The 26,430-nt window shown below is 40.2% G+C and overlaps 1 protein-coding gene, 1 long non-coding RNA gene and 1 pseudogene across 3 annotated transcripts in view; 1 reads left to right on the top strand and 2 right to left on the bottom strand.

Moving 5' to 3' along the window:
- RHBDL2 (rhomboid like 2) overlaps positions 1–25,921 on the top strand; it is a 53,547-nt gene extending 27,626 nt beyond the window's left edge. The window contains exons 3-8 of the mRNA XM_068539563.1: positions 2,287–2,435; positions 6,267–6,379; positions 18,462–18,562; positions 20,226–20,286; positions 24,456–24,517; positions 25,283–25,921. Of these exons, the coding sequence (XP_068395664.1) occupies positions 2,287–2,435; positions 6,267–6,379; positions 18,462–18,562; positions 20,226–20,286; positions 24,456–24,517; positions 25,283–25,462 (666 nt within the window). The 3' untranslated portion in view covers positions 25,463–25,921. The remainder of the gene's footprint in view (positions 1–2,286; positions 2,436–6,266; positions 6,380–18,461; positions 18,563–20,225; positions 20,287–24,455; positions 24,518–25,282) is intronic.
- Positions 1–26,430, bottom strand: part of LOC137762128 (uncharacterized) — a 63,980-nt gene that overhangs the window by 19,635 nt on the left and 17,915 nt on the right. Inside the window, exon 3 of one of the 2 annotated variants that reach the window (XR_011073498.1) lies at positions 14,997–15,116. The exons of the other annotated variant lie outside the window; for it this stretch is intronic. This is a non-coding gene — a long non-coding RNA (uncharacterized lncRNA). Of the gene's footprint in view, positions 1–14,996; positions 15,117–26,430 lie in introns of those variants that run through there. 2 annotated transcript variants of the gene reach the window in all.
- On the bottom strand, positions 888–1,969 carry LOC137761688 (protein LTO1 homolog pseudogene; annotated as a pseudogene).

Raw genomic sequence — 26,430 nt, 5'->3', positions numbered from 1 at the left:
AGGGGCCTGGACACGGGCCATCACTTGCAGAGAAATGCCCGGGAGCCATGCATCTCACGGGGGACTGGCCTGCCGGGACCTCACCATGTATAGACGATGCCTTTAAGTCCGGGCAGAAGACAGAGAACTCACACTAAAAGGAAGACTGCAGTAAGGCTCCAAAGTTTCTGCACATAGAGCGGTGGCCTTAAAATCCCCTCCCCTTGACCATTTTTGATGCTACAGAGCCCCATCCACCCGGGGACACAGGAAGAGCACGTCTGGGCTCCCTGGGGACAGGGCTGCCCTTTCCTCCTCTCAGCCAGACGCCCACGTCCATGGCCACAGACGACACCCCAGGGCTCCACGGGGCACAGTGGGGATCTGCGGGCAGGGACCCCGAGCCTGTGGGTGCGACCGCAGTTTCCAGAGCGGGCACCAGGAGATGGGGGTTGGATTCCCAACTCTGCTGCCCGCTGCCTTTGGACCAGGCAGTCTCTTGGGGCTCTGTTTCCTCGACTATAAAACAGGAATAACGCCCACCTCATGGGCTCCTGAAGGGACTAAATAAAACATGAGAAGCAGGTCACAGCACTGGCACATCTCAAGGGTCAATAAATGTCACAGTACCCATCACTCTTTCCCATTAACCTGCTTCGTGTCAACCCTGTGGCTCTCATTTTTTAAAAAACTGTCCCTCTGAGCACTGACCAAAGCCTGGGGGGATAAATGGGAGGTTTATCCTATCCAGAGCCAACCCGAGTCTATATCCAGCCAGGCCTGCCAGGTGGCGAGAAACCGTGAGCCAACGGCCTGGACCCTGGATCAGAGACAGCAGCCCGGCGAGGGCTCTGCCAGGGCTGTGTTCAGACTGCAGAGCAGACAGGGCCCAACAAAGGACGGGCTTGTGCGGAGGGGCCCTGTGGGGGGCACCGAGGCGATGCAGGCAGACCTCGGGGGAAGGAAGCCCTTTCACCGGCCAAGCTGGAACCCTCCCTGCAAAACACTGAATCCCCCATCATTGTTTTGCCTTTAATCACATTTTTAAACACTTAACATACGAACATCTGTTCCTTGATGTTTTGTCTGTTCGTCTGTCATCAAAATGAAAGTCCAGAACCTTCTGTACTAATTTTAAAGTCGGGCTGAACGTTTAGTAATGAACAAAGCTGCTTAAATTTCCCTCTAATTTTGTCTAAGTCTTCGTGAAGTTTATCATAAGTAGGGTTATCATAAGGGAATTTCTGAATCATTGCAATCAGCGATTCTAAGACCTTCACCTATTTGCTGTCTTTCTCAGTGGAGCAACTGTGCAGGAGACATCTCCGAGCAAAAGCGAAACCTTGGTAGCACCTGATCTCAGATCCGATTTTAGCTCCATGAAACGTGCCATGCTGCCTTCCTTCAATCATACCCAAACTACTTCCTTCTTCATAGCCTTCCTGATACCCTTCCCCGTGAAACCTCTCATCCGCCATCACGATGGCATCGAATGTGTCTCGACTCCCGGCTGTGGCGGCAGCCGCCCCGCCCCTGCCCCTGCTCCTACCCCTGCCCGTACCCCTACCCCTCGGGCTCCGCTGCCCTGTGCTGCTGCCGCAGAGCCGTGAGGCTCGTGCACGGACGTACCGCTCCTGGGGAGGCGAAGTCCACTTCCTAGTTTCAGTCTTTGCTTTCCATGGCTTTGATAGTCTTGAGGAGTACTGGCCAGGTATCCTGTAGAATGTCCCCCAATCTGGGTTTGTCTGATGTTTTTCTCGTGATTAGACTGAAGTTATGGGTTTGAGGGAGGAAGACCACAGAAGTGAAGTACCCTTCTCATCAGATCACGTCAGGGAGCAGAGGCTAGGGGACATCCACATGACATCCCTGTGACATTAACCTTCATCACTTGGTTAAGGTCGTATTTGCCAGGTTTCTCCACTGTAAAGTTACTATTTTTCCCTTTCCCTCCTCTATTCTTCAGAAACCAGCTGTGACTTAATTTCATCTTAAGCTGTAAATGAACGAAGAAATAGTGAGTTTGGGAAGATGAGGGCAGTGGGTATTTAAGAGAGGAAAGTGGGTTCGAAAGGTTCTTCTTTGCAGTTTGGTCTACAGCTGCTCCTAATCGCTGGAGGAAGTGCCCACAGTTGTATGGTCAGATATATGGCAGGGAATTGAATTCCTGTCATCTTCTGAGCACATGCTAGGGAGTGGCCCTCTTGAGAGCTAATTGTTTGAAACAGAGGTAGTGCCCCTGGGCTTTAATGGGGCCTCTCTCTGCAGAAGGTGTGGTTAACGTCTGTGTCTGCCCCTCCCTGTCAGCTGGCAGTGCTTATTTACTATGCTGTGTGGAAGCCGCAGGAACAGTGGATCACCTTGGACACGGGCATCTTGGAGAGTCCCTTTATCTACAGTCCTGAGAAGAGGGAGGAAGCCTGGAGGTTTATCTCATACATGCTGGTGCATGCTGGGTAAGGACTGACAGTTAAGTCACTGATGTCAGAGGTGACTGTAAGTCATTGTAACCCAGAGCATTTGTTCGGTGCTTTATTATTGATCAGGCACTTTCACGTCCATAATCTTGTTTGATCCTCATGGCAACCCTAGGAGGCATGTATTACTCTTGCTGTTTCGTGTCTGAGGCTTATGGGATGTAGACTCTTGCTCCGTGTCACACAGCTAAGTTGTAGAATGAGGATCTCAACCCATTAGTGCTAACTCTAGGTCCAGTGTACTTTGTATTGCATTGTAACTGCCTAATATTGGTATGTCTGTAGGAATATTGAGAAGAGAAATTGTTACCAAACCAAAAGTGTGTTCCTCAAGCTGTGTGATGTTGTTAAATGTTCTTTTGAAAATGTGAATCATCAGTGGCATCCTCCCCACCTCTGCCAAACACTTAAAAAATTAATTCATGAGCATTTCGATGAGTGTATAATAATGTTCATTTAGAATAATACAAGCAATAGGTGATGTAGAGCCTGCCATTTTTGCTTACAGTTTTTTAAAAAAAATTATTTATTTATTTTTGGCTGCATTGGGTCTTTGTTGCTGCCCGTGGGCTTTCTCTAGTTGCGGCGAGTGGGGGCTACTCTTTGTTGCGGTGAGCGGACTTCTCATTGCTGTGGCTTCTCTTGTTGAGGAGCACGGGCTCCAGGTGCACAGGCTTCAGTAGTTGTGGCTCACGGGCTCTAGAGCACAGGCTCAGTATTTGTGGCGCATGGGCTTAGTTGCTCTGCGGCATGTGGGATCTTCCTGGACCAGGGCTCGAACCCGCGTCCCCTGCATTGGCAGGCGGATTCTTAACCACTGTGCCACCAGGGAAGTCTCTGCTTACAGTTTCTTAAATGCTAACAGCCTTCAATGACCTTGCTCACAATCCGTGATTCACCATGCCCACTGCAGACAGTGAGCAGCTTGCTGCTGGCCCCTCCTCTCTGGTGGACTCCTGGGGTTTCAGATGAGGCCAACTTCATGTATGCAACCTACCCAGCCCTGGACCTTGAAAGATAACTCTGGCCAGTGGCTAAATAGGGATCCATGGCAGGACACAGGGCTCAGAGGCTTGACAAGTTAGGGACAAAATCACCAATTGCCCCATTTCTGTGGATACTTCCACACTTTAGTTTTCCATTTAACAAGTATGTTCGAAGCAAATGTGGCTTCTGCACTCAAAGACTTTAAAATTATAAGGGGGAATAGTCAGTTAAGTAGTAATGCAAGGCAGTATAGTATTACAGTATACTGTAGTTATTTAACCTCTTTGTGCCTCAGTTTCCACATCTTTAAAATGGGGTAATAGTACCTACCTCATAAGGTTGCTGTGATTAAATGAGACAATGCTTTAAACAATTTTTACAGTGTCTGACACATATAGTAAGGCGCTCAAAAAGAATTCGCAAGGCTGTGTAGGACATGTCACATATGCGGTTGTATAAATTAGGGATGCTTTTGGATGCAAGTGACAAGAAAATGTAACAGGGGCTTAAACAAATGTAGGTAAATCTTTTGCCCATATAAGAAGCCCAGCAGTAGCTGGTTGGTTCATCTGTTTAATGAAGCCAGGACTCTTGATCCTGTGCTGACATCTCTGCTTTTCCCTTCGCCTTTCTGTCATGGTTGCAAGTTGGCTGCTGTAGCTCTGCATTCAAAGCAGGAAGGGGGAAGAGGTAGTACCAGGTACTGGTGACATCTATCCCTTTTGTTTAGATAGAGGCTCTCTTAAAAGTCTCCTAGCAGTGTTCTTACCTGCGTCTCATTGGCCAGGACTACGTGACCTGGCTACCCCTAGCTAAGAGAGATTGGGAAAATCAATACCAGCTCTTCTACCCTCACTAGAGGAGGTAGACAAGGGATAAAGAAATGGATGTTGGATTAACTACAGAAATATAAACAGAAAAAGGGGATGATGAGGATGGGGATGGCTTCACAGATGACATGGATTCAAGTTGGACCTTGAAGGGTGCATAGAATTTGGATGAAAAAAATTAGTATTTCTCTTCTGGGTATATGATAGGATCTCAGCATTATGCCACTTCTACTCTAGCTGTTGAGCAGCAGAAAGAGTGCTTGGGGTGATTATTTGGGGTTTTGTGCTATTAGTCACTTTGTCCTCTCACTGTTCCCAGAGGACAGGATGGGATAGCTTTCTTTGAACTTCTTGTTCCAATTCACAAGGTGCACATATTTCAAAAACCTGTTTATGTCTGAGGTCTCCATAAGATTGGCATAATTGTCCTGGCTAGACTGTTCTGTGCTGAATTACGTGTTACCTCTCACATGTCTTTGAAGATGGCTTGTACAGTGATAGTTGTGCCTGGATGCACATGTGGCCTAAAGGTAAGTAATCTGTTCTGTAGGGTTTGCCCAGAGAACCTCTTCAATGGTCTGCTGGATATCTGTTAAGTAAATTAGAATGCAAAAACACAATCCCTAAAACTAATATGAAAGCGGCTGCACTTTGTGGAAGATTCAACACCTGTGTTATTTTTTAACTTTTTGGTTTAACCCAAAATCTCTTAAAAAAAAATAAAGCATTGTGTTACATGGCAAGTAAATTAAGGATTACTGTAATGTGGGAATTTGCTAAATTACATTCAGAGATTCTCCAGAGATGCTTGTGGGGTTTGACAAGTAAAATAATGTGAATTTCACTTAAAAATATTTTTCCCTATTTAAAAAGTATAATAAAAAACATCTGTACTCAAAAATGTTATATGCCAAATTATAGTACATGGGCGATACCAACTTTAGCTATTGTTACTAGGTAAACTTTTTGTTTTCATTCTCGTAAACTTAAAAAGAAAACCTTTTTAATGTAGAACTGGGAATGAGGTTTCTCTTCCCATCTCTGTTTCATTAAAGACTATCCTGAAGGTTGTTTTCAGGATTTTTAAACATCCTGAATGCTGTTTAAAAATCTATTGAAATTTCGGGGCTTCCCTGGTGGCGCAGTGGTTAAGAATCCGCCTGCAAATGCAGGGAACACAGGTTCGAGCCCTGGTCTGGGAAGATCCCATCTGCCGCGGAGCAACGAAGGCCATGCACCACAACTACTTTGCCTGCGCTCTAGAGCCCGCGAGCCACAACTACTGAAGCCTGGGAACCTAGAGCCCGTGCTCCGCAACAAGAGAAGCCACCACAATGAGAAGCTCACGCACCGCAAGGAAGAGTAGCCCCCGCTCCCCGCAACTAGAGAAAGCCCGCACTCAGCAACAAAGACCCAACACAGCCAAAAAAAAAAAAAATCTATTGAAATTTAGACTCAACATGAGTGAATTAGTATTTTCTCAGTACTACTGTGCAACCAAAACAAAAGCAGATGTTGAAGCTGACATATGATGGCAGTTGTCATCTAAACCCCGTAACTGCAAGCTTATTTTCCTTAAAGAAGCCTCATTGCTCTTTGTTTGACATTATCAGTAATTGTTGTAAAACAGAGCTTATAAAATAAATGTATACTTCTGGGGCTTCCCTGGCGGTGCAGCGGTTGAGACTCCGCACTTCCACTGTAGCGGGCACGGGTTCGATCCCTAATCCGGGCACTAAGATCCCACGTGCCTCACAGTGCGGCCAAAACAAAAAGCAAAAGTGTACTTCTAAAATGTCCTTTTATCTGCTTTACATATTGAAGCTTCATGTAAGATTTATTTTTTAAAAAAGTCGCCTAAAAAAAATTGGAAAGTGGAATTCAAGTTAAGCAAGTTCTTAACTAGAAACAACACATCAATGCCTGTTAATCTCCCAAGGAAATAACTGCCTGGGCTAGTCATAATGTTTGACAACTGTGTTTGTCTCTGCAGAGTTCAGCACATCCTGGGGAATCTTGTTATGCAGCTCGTTTTGGGTATTCCCTTGGAAATGGTCCACAAAGGCCTCCGCGTGGGGCTGGTGTACCTGGCAGGAGTGATCGCAGGTTAGTGTTCTGAATGCAACACAGAATCAACACCTCTGGACTCTTAGGAGGTAATAAACAAAGGTAATAAACATTTAAATCAAGATTTGTTGCATTCCTCATATGTGCTAGGGTACCTGATAAGTTAGGAAATACGTTAATTAGAGATAAGCTAAGCGTATAGAGAGGTCTTTGTGCCCATTCTCAGGTATGTCACAGTCACACAGGGTTTTGCACCATTGGAAACTGAGTAGTTTGGTGTTCAGGTGTATATATTGGATAAAGGACTAAAGCCAGAAGGTCCTTATTTGTCAAGACTAATGATTTGGGGAAATAAGGTGATCAAGATTGCATTTAAGAAAGATAACTTCAAGAGAATGTTGAGAACAGCTAAAGGGACCCAAAGACTGGGTAGGGACTATCCCCCTGGGCCTAGCAGCATATGCCAATGATCTCTCATACTGGGTGTGCCAAAGGTGATTCATTAGGGTGTGGGCAGAAAATATCAGAACTCCTATCTATCCATTTATTTATTAGAAACTTTAAAAAATTAAACTTTTTATTTTGAGATAATTATAGATTTACACTGTAAGAAATTAAGTACCTAGAGGTCCCATGTACCCTTTAACCAGTTACCCACAATGGTAACAGCTTGCAAAACTATAGTACAGTATCCTAATCAGGATATCTACACTGATACAAAGTACAAAATATTTCCAACACCACAAAGATTCCTCACAGTTGCATTTTTACAGCCATACCCTCTTCTCTCCCACCCCTTACATGTTCCTTTACCCCTGGCAACCACTAATCTGTTCTGTGTCTATCATTTTCTCACTTCAAGAATGTTATATAAATAGCATAATACAGTATATAGCCATTTAGGATTAGCCTTCTTCGCTCAGCATAACTCTCTGGAAATTCATGTAGGTTGTTGCATGTTTCAATAGTTCATTTTTATTGCTGAGTAGTATTCCATGGTGTGGATGGAAAACCACCACAAGTTTAATCCTTCACTCACTGGAGGACATTCCAGTTTTGGGCTATTACAAATAAAGTTGCTATAAACATTTGTGTACAGGTTTTTGCAAACATAAGTACAGTTTTGTGAACATGAGTTTTCATTTCTCTAGGATAAACATCCAAGAGCAAGTTGGTTGGGTTGTATGGTAGTTGTATATTCAGTTTTTTAAGAACCAGCCAAAATGTTTTCCAGAATGGCTGTTTCATTTTACTTTCCTCCCAGGTTTGTATAAGTGATTCAGTTTTCTGCATCCTCACCACCATTTGTCACTATTTTTAATTAGTTAATTAATTAATTAATTAATTAATATTTTTGGCTGTGTTGGGTCTTCGCTGCTGCTCGCGGGCTTTCTCTAGTTGCCACGAGCAGGGCTACTCTTTGTTGTGGTGCGCAGGCTTGTCATTGCGGTGGCTTCTCTTGTTGCAGAGCACGGGCTGTAGGCACGCGGGCTTCAGTAGTTGCGGCACACTGACTCAGTAGTTGTGGTGCACGGGCGTAGTTGTTCCGTGGCATGTGGGATCTTCCCGGACCATGGCTCGAACCCGTGTCCGCTGCATTGGCAGGCGGATTCTTAACTACTGCACCACCAGGGAAGTCCCTGTCACTATTTTTAATTTTAGCTGTGCTCGCACGTGTGTGATCTCATCATGGTCTTAATTTGCATTTCTCTAATGGCTAATGATGTTGAACATCTCTTCATGGGCTTATTTGCCATCTGTGTATCCTCTTCAGTGAAATGTCTGTTCATGTCTTTTGCCCACTATCTAAATAATTAGATTTTTTTTAACTGTTGAATTTTGAGAGTTCTTCATATATTCCAGATCCCAGTCCTTTATCAAATATGTAGTTTACAGATATTCTCTTTCAGTCTGTAGCTTGTGTTTTCATTGTCTTAACAGGGTCTTTCACAGAGCAAAAGTTTTTAATTTTGATGAAGTCCAGTTTATCAAGTTTTCCTTTTATGAATCGAGCTTTTGGTGTCATGTCTAAGAACTCCTCACCGAGCCCTAAGTTTTGAATATTTTCTCCTATCTTATCTTCTAAAGTTATGTTTTGCACTTTACATTTAAGTATGTGATCCGTTTGAGTTGGTTAGTTTTTGTATAAAGTGTGATGTTTAGATTTTCTTTTTTTTTGTTTATTTGCCTATGGATATCCAAATACTCTGGAATAACCTGTTGAAAAGACTATTCTTCCTTCACTGAGTTGCTTTTATACCTTTGTCAAAAATCGGTTGGCTGTAGTTTTGTGGAACAATTTCTGGGTTCTCCTTTTTGTTTCATTGATCAATGTGTCTACCCCTCCACCAATACCACATAGTCAGTACCACTGTAGCTATATAATAAGTCCTGAAATCAGTGAGAGGGATTCCTCTCACTTTTTGCTCATTTTAAAGATTACTTTATGCATTTTTCTTTTACATAAAGATGGGTGTCTAATTTTCTTTTTTTCCTGCGATAACAAAAAGCTTTCAGTAGTAAGCTACTTAACAGATGTTGCTGAAAAGACAAACACAAAATATGTCTCTTCAAAGACATAACAGTATATTTCTCTTAAGGAGTGATAATGTAACTACTTTTCCAAAAATACTCATGCTATGAAAGGGGCATTTTGAAAACTAGTCAATGGAAATCATTCCATCATTATGTGATTTTGCTCCTGAAGAAGATGCAATAACTCTCACAAGTTCACACTTAAAAAGCCAGGAAACAATTTTCTCAACTGATTTAAAATTTCTCAGTGAAGAGTTCTAGTGGGTTTTTAAACTTATTGACTGTAACACTTTCTGATTAGTTTGCAAGAACAAATGACTGATGTTAGGGAAGGTGGGAATTAATCGCCACATGACAACAAAAGTTTTGCATATTTGGCATAAGTATAGGCGATGATGCAATTCTTCCATTTGAAACTGGACATTGTTTTTAAATTTTATATTTTGGTAATGACAGTGATTAAGAGAAAACTTCCGTGGAAAATAATTGAACTTAGAAGTATATCTTTGCATTTCTGTGTCATGATATTTAACCAGGATTTTTAAAAATAATGAAGCTTATTTAATAACACTGCTCACTGAAAGATCTTCTTTTTAAAGACTATTTTTTAGAGCAGTTTGGGGTTCACAGCAAAACTGAGAGGATGCTATCGAGATTTCCCATTCATCCCCTGCCCCCACACAGGCACAGCCCCCTGCATTATCAACAGAATGGTACACTCGTTACAACTGATTAACCTGCATTGATGTATCACAATCAACCAAAGTCCATGAAATCTAGGGTTCACCCTTGGTATTGTACAGTCTATGGTTTTGGACAAATGTATACTGACATGTATCTGTCATCACAGTATCATACAGAGTAACTGCACTATCCTAAAAATCCTCTATGATCCACCCATTCATCCTTCCCCATCCCCCAACCCCTGGCAACCACTGATCTTTTTACTGTCTCCATCGTTTTCCTTTTCCAGAATGTCATATAATTGGAAAGTCATATAATTGGAATCATACAGTATGTAGCCTTTTCAGATTGGTTTCACTTAGTAATATGCATTTAAGTTTCCTCCATGTCTTTTTATTGCCTGATAAGAATTTTTTATATCATTAATGAAGTAAAATAATTTAAAAATATTGTGTAACCAATATATCCCATCCTTTAAAATTCTGTTTTTGTGTTTTTAAACACATATACATGTAGTGGTACATATACATGTAATTTATAAGTGAATATATCTATACTGCAGTGGTATATGTACATGTAATTTGTAAGCGAATTTACCTATACTGCAGTGGGTAGTTGTATTAGTTTCCTGGGGCTGCCACAGACTGGATGGCTTAAAACAGTAGAACTGCATTATCTCACAGTTCTGGAGGCTAGAAGTCTGAATCCAGATGTCAAGGGCCATGCTCCCTCCGGAACCTATGTGGGAGACTCTGTCCTTGCCTCTGCCTGGCTTCTGGTGGTGGCCATCAGTCTTTGGAGTCCCTTGCCTTGCAGCTGCAGCATTTCAACCTCTGCCTCCATTGTCATATGGCATTCTCCCTTCATGTGTCCCTGTCTCCTCCTCTTATAAGGACACAGTCATGTTGGTTTAGGGGCCCACCATACACCAATATGACCTCGTCTTAACCAGTCACATCTGCAACAATCCTATTTCTACATAAGGTCACATTCCGAGGTGCTGGGGGGTTAGGACTTCAACATATTTGGCGGGGGGGTGGGGGACACCATCTGACCCATGGTGGTGCTCAAAATTTTACCCATCACAACAGTGCCTGCTTCCCAGAGCAGCGGGGACAGAGAGCAGGAAACCATCGTGAGACATGGTAAAGAGATAGGCTTGGCCAGGCTTAGCGATGCAGCTCCCCATCCTACTTCCCTCCTACCTTTGTGGATCCTGTTCTTCCACCTCCTCCTTCTGTTCCTGCACACACCTGTATTTCCTGGCTCCAGCATCTATACCTGTTTCTCTCACAGCTTGATTTCAACCTGTGGAATCAGCTTTGCCCCAGTTTCAGAGTAGAGAGAGAGGAGAGAACGTGAATAACCTGTTCCCATCCTCTGCCTATTTTTGCAATAACTTTTGGCAGGTATCTCTTTGCCATGCCAGTCTCTCCTTCACCTGCTGCTGGTCACCTTCCTCAAACACAGATTAGATCATATTACACCCTTCCTAAAACATTTACAGTGGCCGATAGAAAGCTGAAATGTCCAAGATTGCTCTGCGTTACCCTCCACTGTCTGGCTCCACTGCCTTTCATTCTTTTCTTCTTCTTCTTCTTCTCCTCCTTCTCCTTCTTCTTTTTTAAGGAAGAATAAACTTCTTTATTATGTTTTAAAAAAAGAAATTATATATGAAGAGGTTAGAGGAGACGACGTAAAACTTTTTTAAAATCACTTTTGAGGTGTGATTGACATACAAAATTTTGTACATATTTATACAACTTGATGAATTTGGACATAAATATACACCCGTGAACTCATCACCACATTCTATGCTGTAAACGTATCTATCACCTCTGAAAGTTTCTTCCTGCTCAGTGTCTTTCTTGCTTTGCTTTTTTTTTTTTTAAATGAGGGAAGCAGTAATACTTTATTTTTACCTTTTGACCGCTTTCATCCATTTCTCCCATTGCTTTGCTTTTTTCCTAGATTCCTTCATATGTAACATCATTTTAGTTTCCCTACCCTTGCTCCTGGCAAAGCGTGGTCTTGAATTAGCAGTATTGGTATCAACTGGGACCTTGTTAAAACGCAGAATTTTGAGCCCCACACCAGACCTACTAACTTGCATTTGAACAAATCCACAGGTGACTAGTAAAGATTGAGGAGCGCCGGCCTGCACTCCGCTCAGGGTCTCCCAACCTGACTGACGGTCAGAAGAACCTGGAGAGCTTGTTACAGCTAAAGTTATTCAGATCCCACCCAGATCTACTGAATCAGAATCTCTGAGAGCATGGCCCTAGGATCTGTGTTCTTTTGTTTTTCTGGTTAGTGAGGTATAATTGACATATAATAACTGCTGATGTTTTGATATGTGTATATAACCATGAAACTATCACCACAGTCAAGGTAATGAACGTTACTCCCCCCCCCCCAGTTTCCAGTAACCTGTTGGAATCTCACCTTCCTGCCTCTCTCTGTCCCTCCCTCACCTTCCCCTGGCAACCACTGATTATCATAGGTTCAGGTGTATTTTCTAGAATTTTATATAAATGGAATCATGGAGTATTCTTTTTTTTTTTTGTCACTTCTGTTATTCAGCATAATTATTCTGAGATTTGTCCATGTTACTGTGTGTATGAATAGTTGATTCCTTTTTGTTGCTGAGTAGTATTTCATGGTGGGAATATACAGCAATTTGTTTATCCATTCTCCTGTTGATGGACAAACAACAGGGTTGTTTGTTGTTTGTTGTTTGTTTGGGTTGTTTCCAGTTTGGGGCTATTACAGATGACGCTACTATGAACACTGGTGTACAGTCTTCGTGTGGACAAATGTTTTCAGTTCTCTTGGGTAAATACCTAGGAATAGAATGGCTGGATTCTACCATGGGGTTACTTTTAACTTTTAAGAAACTACCAAACTTTTAAAATAGCTTTACTGAGATATAATTCATATGCCATACAGTTCACCCATTTAAACTGTATAATTCAATGTTTTTAAATTAATTTACAGGGTTATGCACCCTTTATCACAATCTAAATTTAGAATATTTTTGTGCCCCAAAGAAACCCTGTGCCCATTAGCAGTCACTCCCCACTCCTCACCCCAAATCCCTTCCCCAGCCTTAGACAACCACTAATCTACTTTCTGTCTCTTTAGATTTACCCATTCTGCACATTTGATATAAATGGAATCATAAAATGTGATCTTTTTTGACTTTTTTTTCCACTTGGCATAATGTTTTCATCCTTCATCCATGTTGGAGCGTGTATAAGTACTTCATTCCTTTTTATTGCTGGACCACATTCCATTGTATGGATATACCACATTTTCTTCATCCATTCACCATTTGGTGGACATTTGGGTTGTTTACACTTTTTGGCTCTTATTAATAATACTGCTATAAACATTTGTGTACAAGTTTTTGTGTGGATCTCTTGTGTATATACCTATGAGTGGAATTATTAGGTCGCATGGTAACAAAGTGGTACCATTTTACATCCCCACCATAAGTTCCAGTTCCTCCATATACTCATCAATGCTTGGTATGGTCAGTCTTTAATTTTAGCCAGTCTGTTGGGTATATAAAGGTATCTCATTGGGTTTAAATTTGCATTTCCTAATGAGAATGATGGTGAATATCTTTTAATGTGCTCAGTTGCTATCCATATATCTTCTTCAGTAAAGTATCTGTTTAAATCTTTTCCCCATTTAAAAATTGAATTACGGGGACTTCCTGGTGGTGCAGTGGTTAAGACTCTGCGCTCCCAATGCAGGGGGCCTGGGTTCGATCCCTGGTCAGAGAACTAGGTCCCACATGCATGCCACAACTAAGGGTTTGCCTGCCACAACTAAGGAAGCCCACATGCTGCAACTAAGGAGCCCGCCTGCCTCAACTAAGACCCAGTGCAACCAAATTAAAAAAAAATTGAATTGCATTCCTTTACATTCCTTATTATATATTATTATTACAATTTCTTTTTTTTTTTTTTTGGCTGCGTTGGGTCTTCATTGCTGCATGTGGGCTTTCTCTAGTTGCGGCGAGTGGGGGGCTACTCTTCGTTGCAGTACGTGGGCTTCTCATTGTAGTAGCTTCTCTTCTTGCAGAGCATGGGCTCTAGGCACTTGGTCTTCAGTAGTTGCAGCATGCGGGCTCAGTAGTTGTGGCATGCAGGCCCTAGAGTACGTGGGCTTCAGTAGTTGTGGCACGTGGGCTCGTGGGCTCTAGAGCACAGGCTCAGTAGTTGTGGCACACGGGCTTAGTTGCTTTGCGGCATGTGGGATCTTCCCGGACCAGGGATTGAACCCTTGTCCCCTGCATCGTCAGGTGGATTCTTAGCCACTGTGCCACCAGGGAAGTCCCTATTACAAGTTCTTGATCACATATGTGACTTACAAATATTGCCTTCTAGTCTGTTGCTTGCCTTTTCATTCTCTTAACAGTATCTTCTGAAGAGTCAAATTTTTGAATTTTGATTAAGTATAATTTATCAGTTTTTAAATTTTAGGAATTATGCTTTTAGTGTCATATTTAAGAAATTTTGCCTAGCCCAAGGTCACAAAGATTTTCTCTGTGTTTTGTTCTGGAAGTTTTATAATCTTAGGCTTTTCATCTAGGTATACGATCCATTTTTATACATGGTGCAAGATATGGATTGAAGTGTCACTTTTTTGAATGTAAATGTCTAACTGTTCCAGCATCATTGGTTGAGAAGACAATCCTTTCTTTACTGAATTGCCTTTGCATCTTGTCAAAATCAGTTGTCCATATATATGTGAGTTTATTTCTGGACTTTCTGTTGTGTTTCCCTCATATATTTGTATATCTTTACACCAATACCATACTGTCTTGATTACTGTAGTTTTCTATTAAGTCTGGAAATTGGGATGTGCCAGTGCTCCAACTCTGCTCTTTTTCAAAGTTGGTTTGGTTATTCTAGGTCCTTTGCATTTCCATGTGAACTTTAGAATCAGTTTGTCAATTTCTACAAAAAAGTCTACTGGGATTTTGATTTGGATTGCAATGAATCTTTAGATCAACTTGGGGAGAATTGACATTTTAACAATATCGGAGTCTTCCAACCCATGAACAAGGTATGGACTTCTATTTATTTAGGTCTTTCAAAATTCCTTTCAACATCTTTTTTAGTTTTCAGTGTTTAGGTCTTGTACATTTTTTGGGTCAGATTTATTTCTATATTTCATATTTTTGATGTACTGTAAATGGTACTATTTTTAAAATTTCTACTTCTAATTTTTCATTGCTATTACATAGAAATACAGTTGATTTTTTTGTATATTGATCTTGTATCCTCCAACCTTGATAAATTCACTTATTATTCCTAGTAGTTAGTCTGATAGTTTAACTGTTAAACAATGAACTTCTAAAGAGATTTAAATAATAACAAAATCTTGTATATTTGCCCACGTCCTTACCATTTCTAATGCTCTTCATTCCTTTGTGTAGCTCCATATTTCCATCTGATATCTTTTTTTGTCTTCCTGAGGATTTCCTTTAACATTTCTTTTAGCATGAGTCTGTTCGTCATCAATTCTTCCAGCCTCTGTATGTCTGAAAAAAAAATCTTTACTTTGCCTTCATTTTTGTAATATATTTTATTAGGTTTGGAATTCTATCTTGACAGTATTTTTCTTTCAGTACTTTAAAATGTTGCTCTAGTGTTGTTTTCTCATTTGCATTGTTTCCAGTGAGAAATCTGTTGTCATCCTTATCTTTGTTTCTCAGTATGAAGCATGTCTTTTTGTTCTGGATGCTTTTAAGACTTTTAACTGTTTTGAGAATGTGATTTTGTTATGCCTTTGTGTGCTTTTCTTCACGTCTCTTGTGTTTGGGATTTGTTGAGGTTCTTGGATCTGTGGGTTTATAGTTTTCATAAAACTTTGGAAAAACTTTGGCCATAATTTCTTCAAGTATTTTTTTCTGTATCTGCTTTCATTCCTCTTTTCTGGGGACTCCAATTATGTACTTATTATTATACATATCAGAAGACTGCTTGAAATTGACCTATAGCTCATTAATGCTGTATGCATTTTAAAAAATATTCTTCTCTGTGTGTTTTATTTTGGATAGTTTTATTGCCATGTCTTCATGTTCACTAATCTTTTCTTCTGAAATGTCTAATCAGCCAATCAACTGAACAAGTTTATGTTTTCATTTTAGACATTACAGTTTTCATCTTTAGAAGTTTGATTTGAGCCTGTTTCATTTCTTATATAGTGCTATTTAACTTTTGAACATATAGAATATAGTTGTAATAATTATTTATTGCCCTTACTTGCTAAATCTTACACCTGTGTCAGTTTTGGTAGTTTTAATTTTTTTTTTAAATTGAAGTATAGTTGATTTACAATATTGTGTTAGTTTCAGGTGTACAGCAAAGTGATTCAGATATATACATATATACATATATTTTTATTTTTTCCAGATTCTTTTCCCTTATAGGTTACTACTAGATATTGAGTATATTTCCCTGTGCTATATAGTAGGTCCTTGTTGGTTATCTATTTTATATATAATAGTGTGTATATGTTAATCTCAAACTCCTAATTTATCCCTCCCTCCTTCCCTTTTGATAACCATAAATTTGTTTTCTATGCCTGTGTGTCTATTTCTCTATTGAAAATAAGTTCATTTGTATCATTTTTTAAAGATTCCATATAAAGCAGAAACTAACACACCATTGTAAAGCAATTATACTCCAATAAAGATGTTAAAAAAAAAAGATTCCACATATAAGTGATATATTATATTTGTCTTTCTCTGTCTGGCTTACTTCACTTAGTATGATAATCTCTATGTCCATCCATGTTGCTGCAAATGGCACTGTTTTCATTCTTTTTTTATGGCTGAGTACTATTTCACTGTGTATGTATACCACTTCTTTTTTTTTTTTTTTTTACCTCATCTTCTTTATCCATTCATCTGTTGATGGACATTTAGGTTGCTTCCATGTCTTGGCTATTGTAACTAGTGCTGCAGTGAACATTGCAGTGCAGGTATGTTTTCAAGTTGTAGTTTTCTCCGGATATTTGCCTAGGAATGGGATTGCTGTATCATATATGGTAACTCTTTTTTTAGTTTTGGTAGGTTTCTTTGTCTGTTTGTTTTTGTTTTCTGGCTGTGCCACATGGCTTGTGGGATCTTAGTTCCCCAACCAGGGATTGAACCCAGGCCCTCAGCAGTGAGAGCCTGGAGTTCTAACCACTGGACCACTAGGGAATTCCCAGTTTTGTTAGGTTTTAATTGAATTTTTTTCTCTTCATTATGTGTCATATTTTCCTGCTTCTTTGCATGTCTGACAATTTTTGTCTGGATGCTAGACATTTTATCTTTGGATGGTGGATATTATTATATTCCTATAAACATTCCTTAGATTTGTTCTGTAACTCAGTTAAGTTACTTGGAAGCAGTCTGAACTCTAGCTGCCTGGATCTATATGGACCTAGACTCTAGACTCTGTCTCATCAACTTAAAGTTTACTGTGATCTGCCTATGTTCCCCCTTCATGTACTGCAGCCTACAGTCTCTCTCAAGGCAGTAAGCTGGGCAATTAGTCAACTCATCTTATTTATTTCTTGTTTCTCAGGGTTCACTGTCCTTTGTTATCTGATGTCCAGTATCTTGAAGACCATTGTTTCGTGTATTTTGTCCATTGCTTTCAGCTGTTTCAAGCAGGAGGAAAAATTTTATCCTTGTTACTTCAGTGTGGCCAGAAGTGGACATCTGTATTTTAAAAATAAATTTCTCATGATTAAGACACAACCACCCTAGCCCTAGTTTGTAGGTTAACATTTGAAAACCACTGCTTTAATCCTAATGGACTACTTCTCACTGATCTTCAGTCATCCATATAACTTTGTTTCTATGTCTTTGCTATTCCAGATCCCCAAGTCCTGACCTTCTTCCCCCTTGTTTTCCCTGTCCAATCTTAAAGGGTCTTCAGAGTTTAACCAAAATGCTGTCTCCCTCCTCTCAGAGTAGCAGGGCTTCCACCTCTCTGCTGAGAAAGTCATTCTTCCCTAAATGCTTCCATGGCAAATTTATTACATTAAAAAAAATCATAGTAGTTGTTATATTCTGCATTTTATGATAACCGTTTGCTCATCCATTTGTAAGATTCCTAAGGTCAGACACTTTGTCTTTTTTGCATAAAGTAGGTATTGTATTGTATTGTATTCTAAGGAATGAAGGAGGGCCTTGAAGGCAAGAGAATGAGTAATAGAACTAAGCAGTACAGAGAGAACACCTCAGAGTTTCATAAGGTGGTTCTAAAGTCTTGTTTTGGTTCAGGCAATATAAGATTGGGTTAGCAAATAGGTTTCATCTTGCCTGGTGAATGTGACTGAATAGTATGTTAAGAAGGATTCTGAGACCACATCTTGACTCCATGAGAGAGCTAGCCTTTAGATAATAAAATGTTGGAATGTCTCAGGTATTTTGATAGTTTTGGCTGAACATGTAGGATATTTTGAAACAATGGCTAACAAGTATAAAATACATGTCACAGAGTGTTCTAAGCATGATGCACATATAAACTCATTTACTTTTCCTGACAACCCATTGAGGTAAGTTTTATTAGTACCCCCATTTTGTAGACAGGGAAACTAAGGCACAGAGACATTAAGAAACTTGCTCAAGTCACAGTTGGTTATTCTGGCTCCAGAGCCTGTGTTTTTGTCACCGTTATACTGTCTTCATATTGAACATTTAATGTTTCATAAAAATTGAGGGAGTTAGCCCACATAGCTATACTTTTCTAGTATGGAAGGGACAAAGTGAATTTGTTGTTTGTTAATATAATTGTCCAAGCTTCCCCAACTTTTACCTTAGATTAGAAAGATTTATCCTTCATGATTTTTATAGTCATATCTGATTCTTTGTGTTTTATTTCTTTAGGCTCTCTTGCCAGCTCCATCTTTGACCCACTCAAATCTCTTGTGGGTGCTTCAGGAGGAGTCTATGCTCTGATGGGAGGCTATTTCATGAATGTTCTAGTGGTAAGAACTTTGGGAGTGGAATCTATGGACCTTAAATGTTTTTTTTTTTAAAACAATTACTGGTATTTGGTTCAGGGGATCTTCATTTATCAATATTTACTAAGAACACATCTTCCATTTGGCCACAAGAGTTTTCCTTTCATATTTTATCTTTATTTTTTCCCCCGATCTCAAAAATAATGAATATTAAATAAAATTCAAAATTGAAAAATAGGAAGTCAAAGTTGCCAATTTAGTATCTGTTAACAGTTTCATATACATCCTTTCAGACATTTTCTATGTGTATTCAAAATTCTACCAATAATAATGCTACAAAAATGGAACTACCCTTATATTGTTCGCATCTTAACATAAAGTATCCTATCTACTCATGGCAGTACACAGAAATCCAGCTCAGTCTTTTCAGGTGCTCCACATCACGCTCTATATAGCTGTATCCCGACATTTAATCCTTAATTGAAAAGAAATCTCGGGTGATTACAGCTTTTCACATTTCAAAATAATGCTGTAAGGGATGTTCTTTCACACCTATCTTTTTGCATTTGTGTGATTCTTTTTGCAGGTAAATTCCTAGAAGTGGATTTACTGGGTGAAGGCTTTACATTTTCATTGATAAATGCCTCCAGAGTTGCATACAATTTTACACGCCCATGATATAGTATGTGAGATGCCAACCACTTTTTAAAACAGGCTAAAATCCTGACTAAATTAACCCTTTAATCACATAGGTGTGCTTTAAAGATACTCTAGGAGGAAGAAACATGAATCAATTAAAAAACTGCTCAAAAAATAGAAGTCATTTAGAAAAATGTTTTTCAAACTTTGGATTGCAACCCATTAGTGGTTGTGAACGCAGCTGAAGGGATTGTGAAAATCCCTTTACAAACAAAAATTTCAGTACACATCACGTGTAATAAGGATAAGTACTATTTGATTTATGTGTGTTATGTAAATTATTTCTTACTGTAGGTCATGGTCACAACAATTTGAAAATAATTGATTTAGAATAAACACAGCTATTTCAGCATCTCTACTCTCTGGGAAGAGAGTTAACTTGAAAGGGAAGGGAGAGGTAACTCGGGCTGAAGTGGGAGTGTCTTTCTCAGTCTGCTCTGTCCTCTAGTAACACACGAGGGTACTGCAAGCTGGTGTGAGATTTTTCAAAGCTAAAATCCAACTGGGTTGTTTTTGGACCGACATTTAAAATTTTTTGAAATTATCTAAAAAAATAAAGGTAATACTTAAATTTTAGTTGTCTTTGCAAACTCCTACTTAGAAAGAGGGTAAAGATGTATCCAATGAATATTAACCAAAAAACTTGGAAATATTTCATCAGATTTAGTTTGACAGCATGCATTAACTATCTATCTATGACATATTAAGTGTTGATTTTTTATTACTTATATTTAGATTATTTCCTGCTAATAAAATTGTGCCTACTTTATATCAAGGAATTTAATATCATGTTTCATTTTCACTCCAAAGTGCACCAGCACTGTGCTTCCCAAATACATTTGAAAACTGGGCTGTTACACCGATGCTTTGTTTTGCAAATATTTGACACTCACACTTTATTTTAAATGATAAAGCAGATGAAGGGGGAGGACAGTTGAAGTTTCATTTGCCAATAGATAGCTTATATTATTATTTATCTCTTTGCAAGAATTTTCGAGAAATGATTCCTGCCTTTGGAATTATCAGACTACTCATCATCGTCCTTATAAGTAAGTGTGTTTTGTGAACACTTCACACCTTCAATTTTATGGGTTCAACCTTCAGAAAGCCTTCTCACATTTCCCAAACACTAACAAGTAGGATGACCATCAGCCTAGAGTCAGAAAGAATGGTTCGGCTTCACAGCCCTAAGCAGAAAGGTGTGAATGGAGTTTTCACAGACCCTGGTGGGTGGTTCTTAGAAGTGCCTCTGTTTCTTTCTGGAGTGCAGGGAGTCAAGAGAGCAGGGCTCGAGGCACTCTGTCCACTTCAACCACAATACCATCGTTTATGGATTTTAAAAAATATATATATATATTTAAGAATATTTATTTATTTATGTATCTTTGGCTGCGTTGGGTCTTCGTTGCTGCACGCAGGCTTTTCTCTAGGTGCAGCGAGCGGGGGCTACTCTTCGCTGCGGTGTGCGGGCTTCTCATCGTGGTGGCTTCTCTTGTTGTGGAGCACGGGCTCTAGGCGCGCGGGCTTCAGTATTTGTGGCGCATAGGCTTAGTTGCTCTGTGGCATGTGGGATCTTCCTGGACCAGGGCTCGAACCCGTGTTCCCTGCATTGGCAGGCAGATTCTTAACCACTGCGGTGCCAGGGAAGCCCCTGGATTTTTAAAATTTTTTATTAAAAATTTTTTTTATTGGAGTATAGTTGATTTAAAATGTTGTGTTACTTTCTGCTGTCATTTATGTTTTATATACTGGATTTTTCTTGTTCACACGTTAGATTCTGCGTATGATTTTGTCAGAAAGGGAAAGCTTGAAAACAATTCATATAATCCATTTTCTTCCTCAATTTCAGATTAAAAAAAAAACTGATCTAGGATATAAGCATGGAGTGGTGGCTGAGGATTGAGGATGAGAGCAGAGGTGAAGGAAGAGAGGGGTCAGGGAACTAGGAGCATGACTGATGTGGCTTTGGAAATCTCCAAGAATGATAGTCTAGAATTACATGCTGAAAGAGCTTAGGAAGTACGTTCAATCTGGAGAAGAGGTGGAATTTTAGGCGGGTCTGAAAGTCAGGATTTTGGATGGGTGGCAGGCCATACAGAGTAGAAGCAAACAAGAGTGAAGGCAGGGCTGGTAACTTGTATTTCTGGATCTGCTCCTGCTGAAGCTGTATCTGCATGGAGGGTGCGGGGAGAAGGCTGACCCTGGGGCCAGACTGTCGGCTCAGACTTGAAGGCCAAGACAGAAGTGACACTTGATACAGGCTAAGCTTTTGGCTGTCCACATAGTAGGAAAAAATGATTCTGCAAATTGGCATCGAGTTCAAAAAAGAGACTAAATTAAGTTTATGAACAATTTAACTGTAAAAACAATATTTCATCCTGAGAGAAAAGAACTGACTTGTTTCTAGTTTATACCATACCATATATACTGTTTTTCTCCATAAGAAATCCAAAAAGTGAGGGAAACTAGTCAGCACAGAAGGGAGGACAGATGCCTGGGAGTTAGTTAGGAGAGTTGCCGTGCAGGCAGAGCCGTCTGAGTCACAACCAGAACCAAGGGACAAGTCCTTAGACAGAAAAATATTCTTACAAAAGTTACCTGGGTCATCAGTCAATCTGTTTCTTTCAGGTAATTATGAATGACTTTTGTAAAATAAGCCTCAAACCCTCAATGAGGAAAAGGTTTTAATACTCTAATGCCCTTTAATGTTGGAGTAAAAGCCCTTTCCTCATGCACAGGGTTATCTCCAAATACAGTTTATGTAACATTCTGTCATTCTTTCTTTTCTTTTTTTAATTGGGGTATAGTTGCTTTAAACATTCTGTCGTTCTTGAGGTAAGTAATACAATCACTGAATGATGTGCTTTTATTATATCCTACAAACATAGGTAGGACACACTAACATCAACCTTCCCCACAGGCCATTTCTAAAAGTTCTTTGGCCTGGTTTACCTACTACTGAAAATGAGAGAAGTTAGAACAAACTCCGGATTAATGAAATACAAGTACATTTTAATTTTAAACATGTTTCCTTGGGAAAATGTATAGTTTTTTTTTTTTTTTAAATGGTAAATATTATTCCTAATTGTGAAGGACAATTGGCCCTAGGACCTTCCTTCATTAAGCATTATTTGTTGGATCTGTTTTCTAACAAAGCAACTGAGCTTCCCCGGAAAAAGTTCAGGAAATCGCACATTTTCATCCTTCAAAAAAATCCATATAAAGGCATCTCCCTTAAAATGAGTGTCAAATTTTATTGAAGACAATGATTTGGTTTATTGGAATGAGGGCTTCTTTTCAGGTGGGAAGACAGGTCTCAGTTTAGAGACTGCAGCAGCTTAGAAGTAAACTCCCCTGGGAAGCAGAAAGGGCCAGGCAGATGTAAGTCAGAATGGGCCAAAACAAGAGAGAAATTGAATGGAGAAATTGACAGGCTAAGGGTTACAAAGAGTTTTTGAAAGGAGGTCTCCAACTGTGGAAGACTAGACCAAAGTAACTGTCTCCAGTAAGTCAACCCTGTTTTCCAGCAGTGGTTTTCTTATACTTTCCTAGTCCTATCTCGTTATTAAACTGGATCAGGAATTGCAAATGATCGAAAAAACAATATAGCCACATTTATCCAGCATTTTGTGTGATAGTCATTTACAATTAAATTAACATTGAATACTTCTCCTCGACCTCAATTTCTATCCAGTGACTTCAGTGTCAATACTGTATTGAAAGGGAAACTAGCCAGAACACATGGTCCTGATGCTGTTTTCCCAAAGGCAAGGACTAGGTCTTTCTCTCTCCTAGGACATTCACTAAGTAGAGCACAGGGAATTGGGGGATGGGTGTGGAATGTGACAGCTGCAGGAGATGTTTCCAAGTGCACATGTAGGGCAGAGTTCTTCTAAGCCAAGAAACCTGGAAGCTCTTTTAGCATCAGAGGTCTGACTTATTTGAGGAATGTCTAAGTTCTGGCTCTCACTGTTCCATCAGAAGATGTGGACTCATTTCCTTTTTTGGCCCATCTTCTGTACTCCTGATGGTAATCAGAGGCGATTAGTGTGGTGGGTGAGAGTGAAGCCTCCCACAGTCAGACTGCTTAAGGTTCAAATCCCACTACTGCCTCTGAGATGGGCGGCCTTGGGCAAGTACTTAACCTCTGTGTTTTGGTTTATGTATAAAACGCCACCGTCATTCCTCACTTGGGTTGCTGCAGTAGTAGTAATTAGCTTGTCTGCTTGCTCCTGTCTTTGCTTCCTTAGAGTATGTTTCCTATACAGCAGCCAGAATCATCTTTTAAAAACATAAGTCAGACATGTCACTCCTGTGCTCAAAAGCTTCAAAGCGTAAAAGTCAAAGTCCTTACAATGGTCCATAAGGGCCCTACATGATCTGCATCTGCTTCTGTTTGATCTCATCACCTACTACTTTATCCCTAACTTTAGTCCAGAATCACCTGAAGGTCTTGTTAAAACACAGACTGCTGAGCCCTACTTTTAGAGTTTCTGGTTCAGTAAGTCTGGGGTGGGCCTGAGAATTTTCATTTCTAGTAAGTTCCCGGTGATGCTGGGATCCCCAGTGGGGCAGGGAACCATCCTTTGAAAACCACCTATGCAACCAGATCAACTGCTTTGGTATTCCTCAAACACACCAGGTACGGATGGTCCTGCCTTAGGGACTTTGCACTGCCCTCTGCCTAGAGGACTCTTACTTCAAAGGTCAGCATGGCTTGCTCCCTTATCTCTATCAAATGCCATATTCTCCTTGAGATCCTCCCTGATTCTCCAGTTAAAAATCACACCCTACTCCCAGCATTCCCAATTCTCCTTCTTCTCTTTGTGTGTTCTCCATAGCACTAAGCACCATTTGACAATACTGTATTTTTTTCTTATTCATTTGCCTTCCCCAACTAGACTTTCAGTTCCATGAGGCAGTCTGATCTGTTCACGGCAGTATCTCCACCATCTAGAATAGTGCCTGGCACATGGGAGATAATCAATAAATACTTGTTGGATCAATACATCTATAAAATGGGATAATGATAGTACCTATTTCATGGGGTTGTTGTGAGGATTAATGATGGAGGCTAGTACATGTAAAACTCTTAGAACAGTACCTAGCACAGAGTAAGTCTCAATAAACGTTGCTACCATTGCTAGAGGGGAACCAAAAAAAACTGGCACACTATTTTGGAGATCGTGGGGCTTCACTGGGCTGTTTTCCCTTCTAGTTGTGTCGGACATGGGATTTGCTCTCTACAGAAGGTTCTTTGTCCCTGCAAATGGGTCCCCGGTGAGTTCAATTTATTATTTTTTATATTACCTATCATATCAATAGCTAAAAAGGGTCACCAAATAGGGGCAACAATTCTGAGATTTAGGGCAGTCAGTTTTACACTTGGAAGTTAAGAAAATTCCTGAGGAAATCAGCCTTTTGGATTGTCCTTTTCACTTCTCTCTCTCATAGCCCTGACAACTGGCTCTAGTTCTCTGCACCTGCTATATTGGTAGCTATTTCAAAAAACAGGAGTGAAGGGACTTCACAGAGAATAAAATGCAGATTGGAAAGCAGCAATAATTTGGGTCCAGATGAATTTACAATAAAAAGAAAACTGACAAAGATTTCCAGTTTTATTGAAATTGGTCTTTGAATTTGGTAGTTTCCGTTTGACTATCTGTGTGTATTTTTTAATTTAGACATTCCATTTATGTGCGATCAGATTATGCTCCTATAGAGATCCCTCATGGCACCTCAACTCTTACTCTCTTGGTTGGCCTTATATAGAACCATCCTAAACGCAATGATGACCAAGATTAGAGAAATGATGGCTCTGTCTTGTGTACTCAGAGTCAGTGAACTGATATTTTTTTTAGCTTTGCATGATTTGGAATATCTCCTCTCTGTGCACATGGAGTTTTTTTGTCTCTTTTGTCTCACCACCTTGCCGTTCAGACTTTTAAGACTCTTTGACTGGGATGGTATTTGTTTTTTAAACAGCTGAAATATGCAATTAACATTTTCTTCACTTATTCCCGTTTTTCCCCCTTTTTTCTCAAGGTGTCTTTTGCAGCTCACATTGCAGGTGGATTTGCTGGAATGTCCATTGGTTATACCGTGTTCAGCTGCTTTGATAAGGCACTGCTGAAAGATCCAAGGTTTTGGATAGCAATTGCAGCTTATTTAGCTTGCGTCTTATTTGCTGTGTTTTTCAACATTTTCCTATCCCCAGCGAACTGACTTGCCCCTAACACAAACCAATTAATAAAAGGAGTCATCTGGGAAAAAACTGGAGAACTCTCTATGAAGAAACAGAGAAGTCCCAGCAAATGCTAACAATTTTATAAACAGGACAAAACACCCTTGAAGTCGTCAGTTTCAAAGACTGCTTACAAAAGGAGTTAGGGTTTAAGGAAGGGGCTCTTCTGAGTGCATGAGGGGGAAGAGGAAGAAAGAAAAGGGAAGGGAAGTGAGAACTAAAGATTGGCTCTTTCCCAGGTGTGCTGCGTGAGGGTATGTATCCTCTAAAAGAGACTTGCTCTCCTACGAGGGTATACTATAGAGATTGCTTGATAGAATCCACAAATAATGTTCTATGCTGAAAATAAAAACTTTTCACATCTGTCAGACTATTGATTATCACTTTCCATCACTGTTCGAGTCGATAAGTCACTGTTTGGGGTGCTTTATATGCACTATTGCTCATCTTTTTAACAACCCAGAAAGGCAGCTATTACTCTGTATCTTAGAGAGGAGGATATGCGAACTCTTAAAAAAAATCAAGTAACTTGTCTAAGAGGGGGCAGGATTTAAAGGTTGGTAATGACTTGACAGCCCATATTCTCCTGCCCTCCTGGTCTATCAGTGCTGTGTTCCCCAAATACCAAAAGTTTATTGTATCATGGTGGGGCTTCCCTGGTGGCGCAGTGGTTAAGAATCTGCCTGCCAATGCAGGGGACATGGGTTTGAGCCCTGGTCCTGGAAGATCCCACATGCCTCAGAGCAACTAAGCCTGTGCACCACAACTACTGAGCCTGATGCTCTAGAGCCTGCGAACCACAACTACTGAGTCCACGCACCACAACTATTGAAGCCTGCACGCCTAGAGCCCGTGCTCCACAACAAAAGAAGCCACCGCAATGAGAAGCCCGCGCACCGCAATGAAGAGTAGCCCCCACTCGCCGCAACTAGAGAAAGCCCGTGCACAG

This window comes from Eschrichtius robustus, chromosome 3 (genome assembly GCF_028021215.1).
Source record: "Eschrichtius robustus isolate mEscRob2 chromosome 3, mEscRob2.pri, whole genome shotgun sequence".
Classification (NCBI taxonomy): Eukaryota; Metazoa; Chordata; class Mammalia; order Artiodactyla; family Eschrichtiidae; genus Eschrichtius; species Eschrichtius robustus.
Note: the sequence above shows the minus strand (reverse complement) of the source record. Positions and strands in the feature narration are given on the sequence as shown.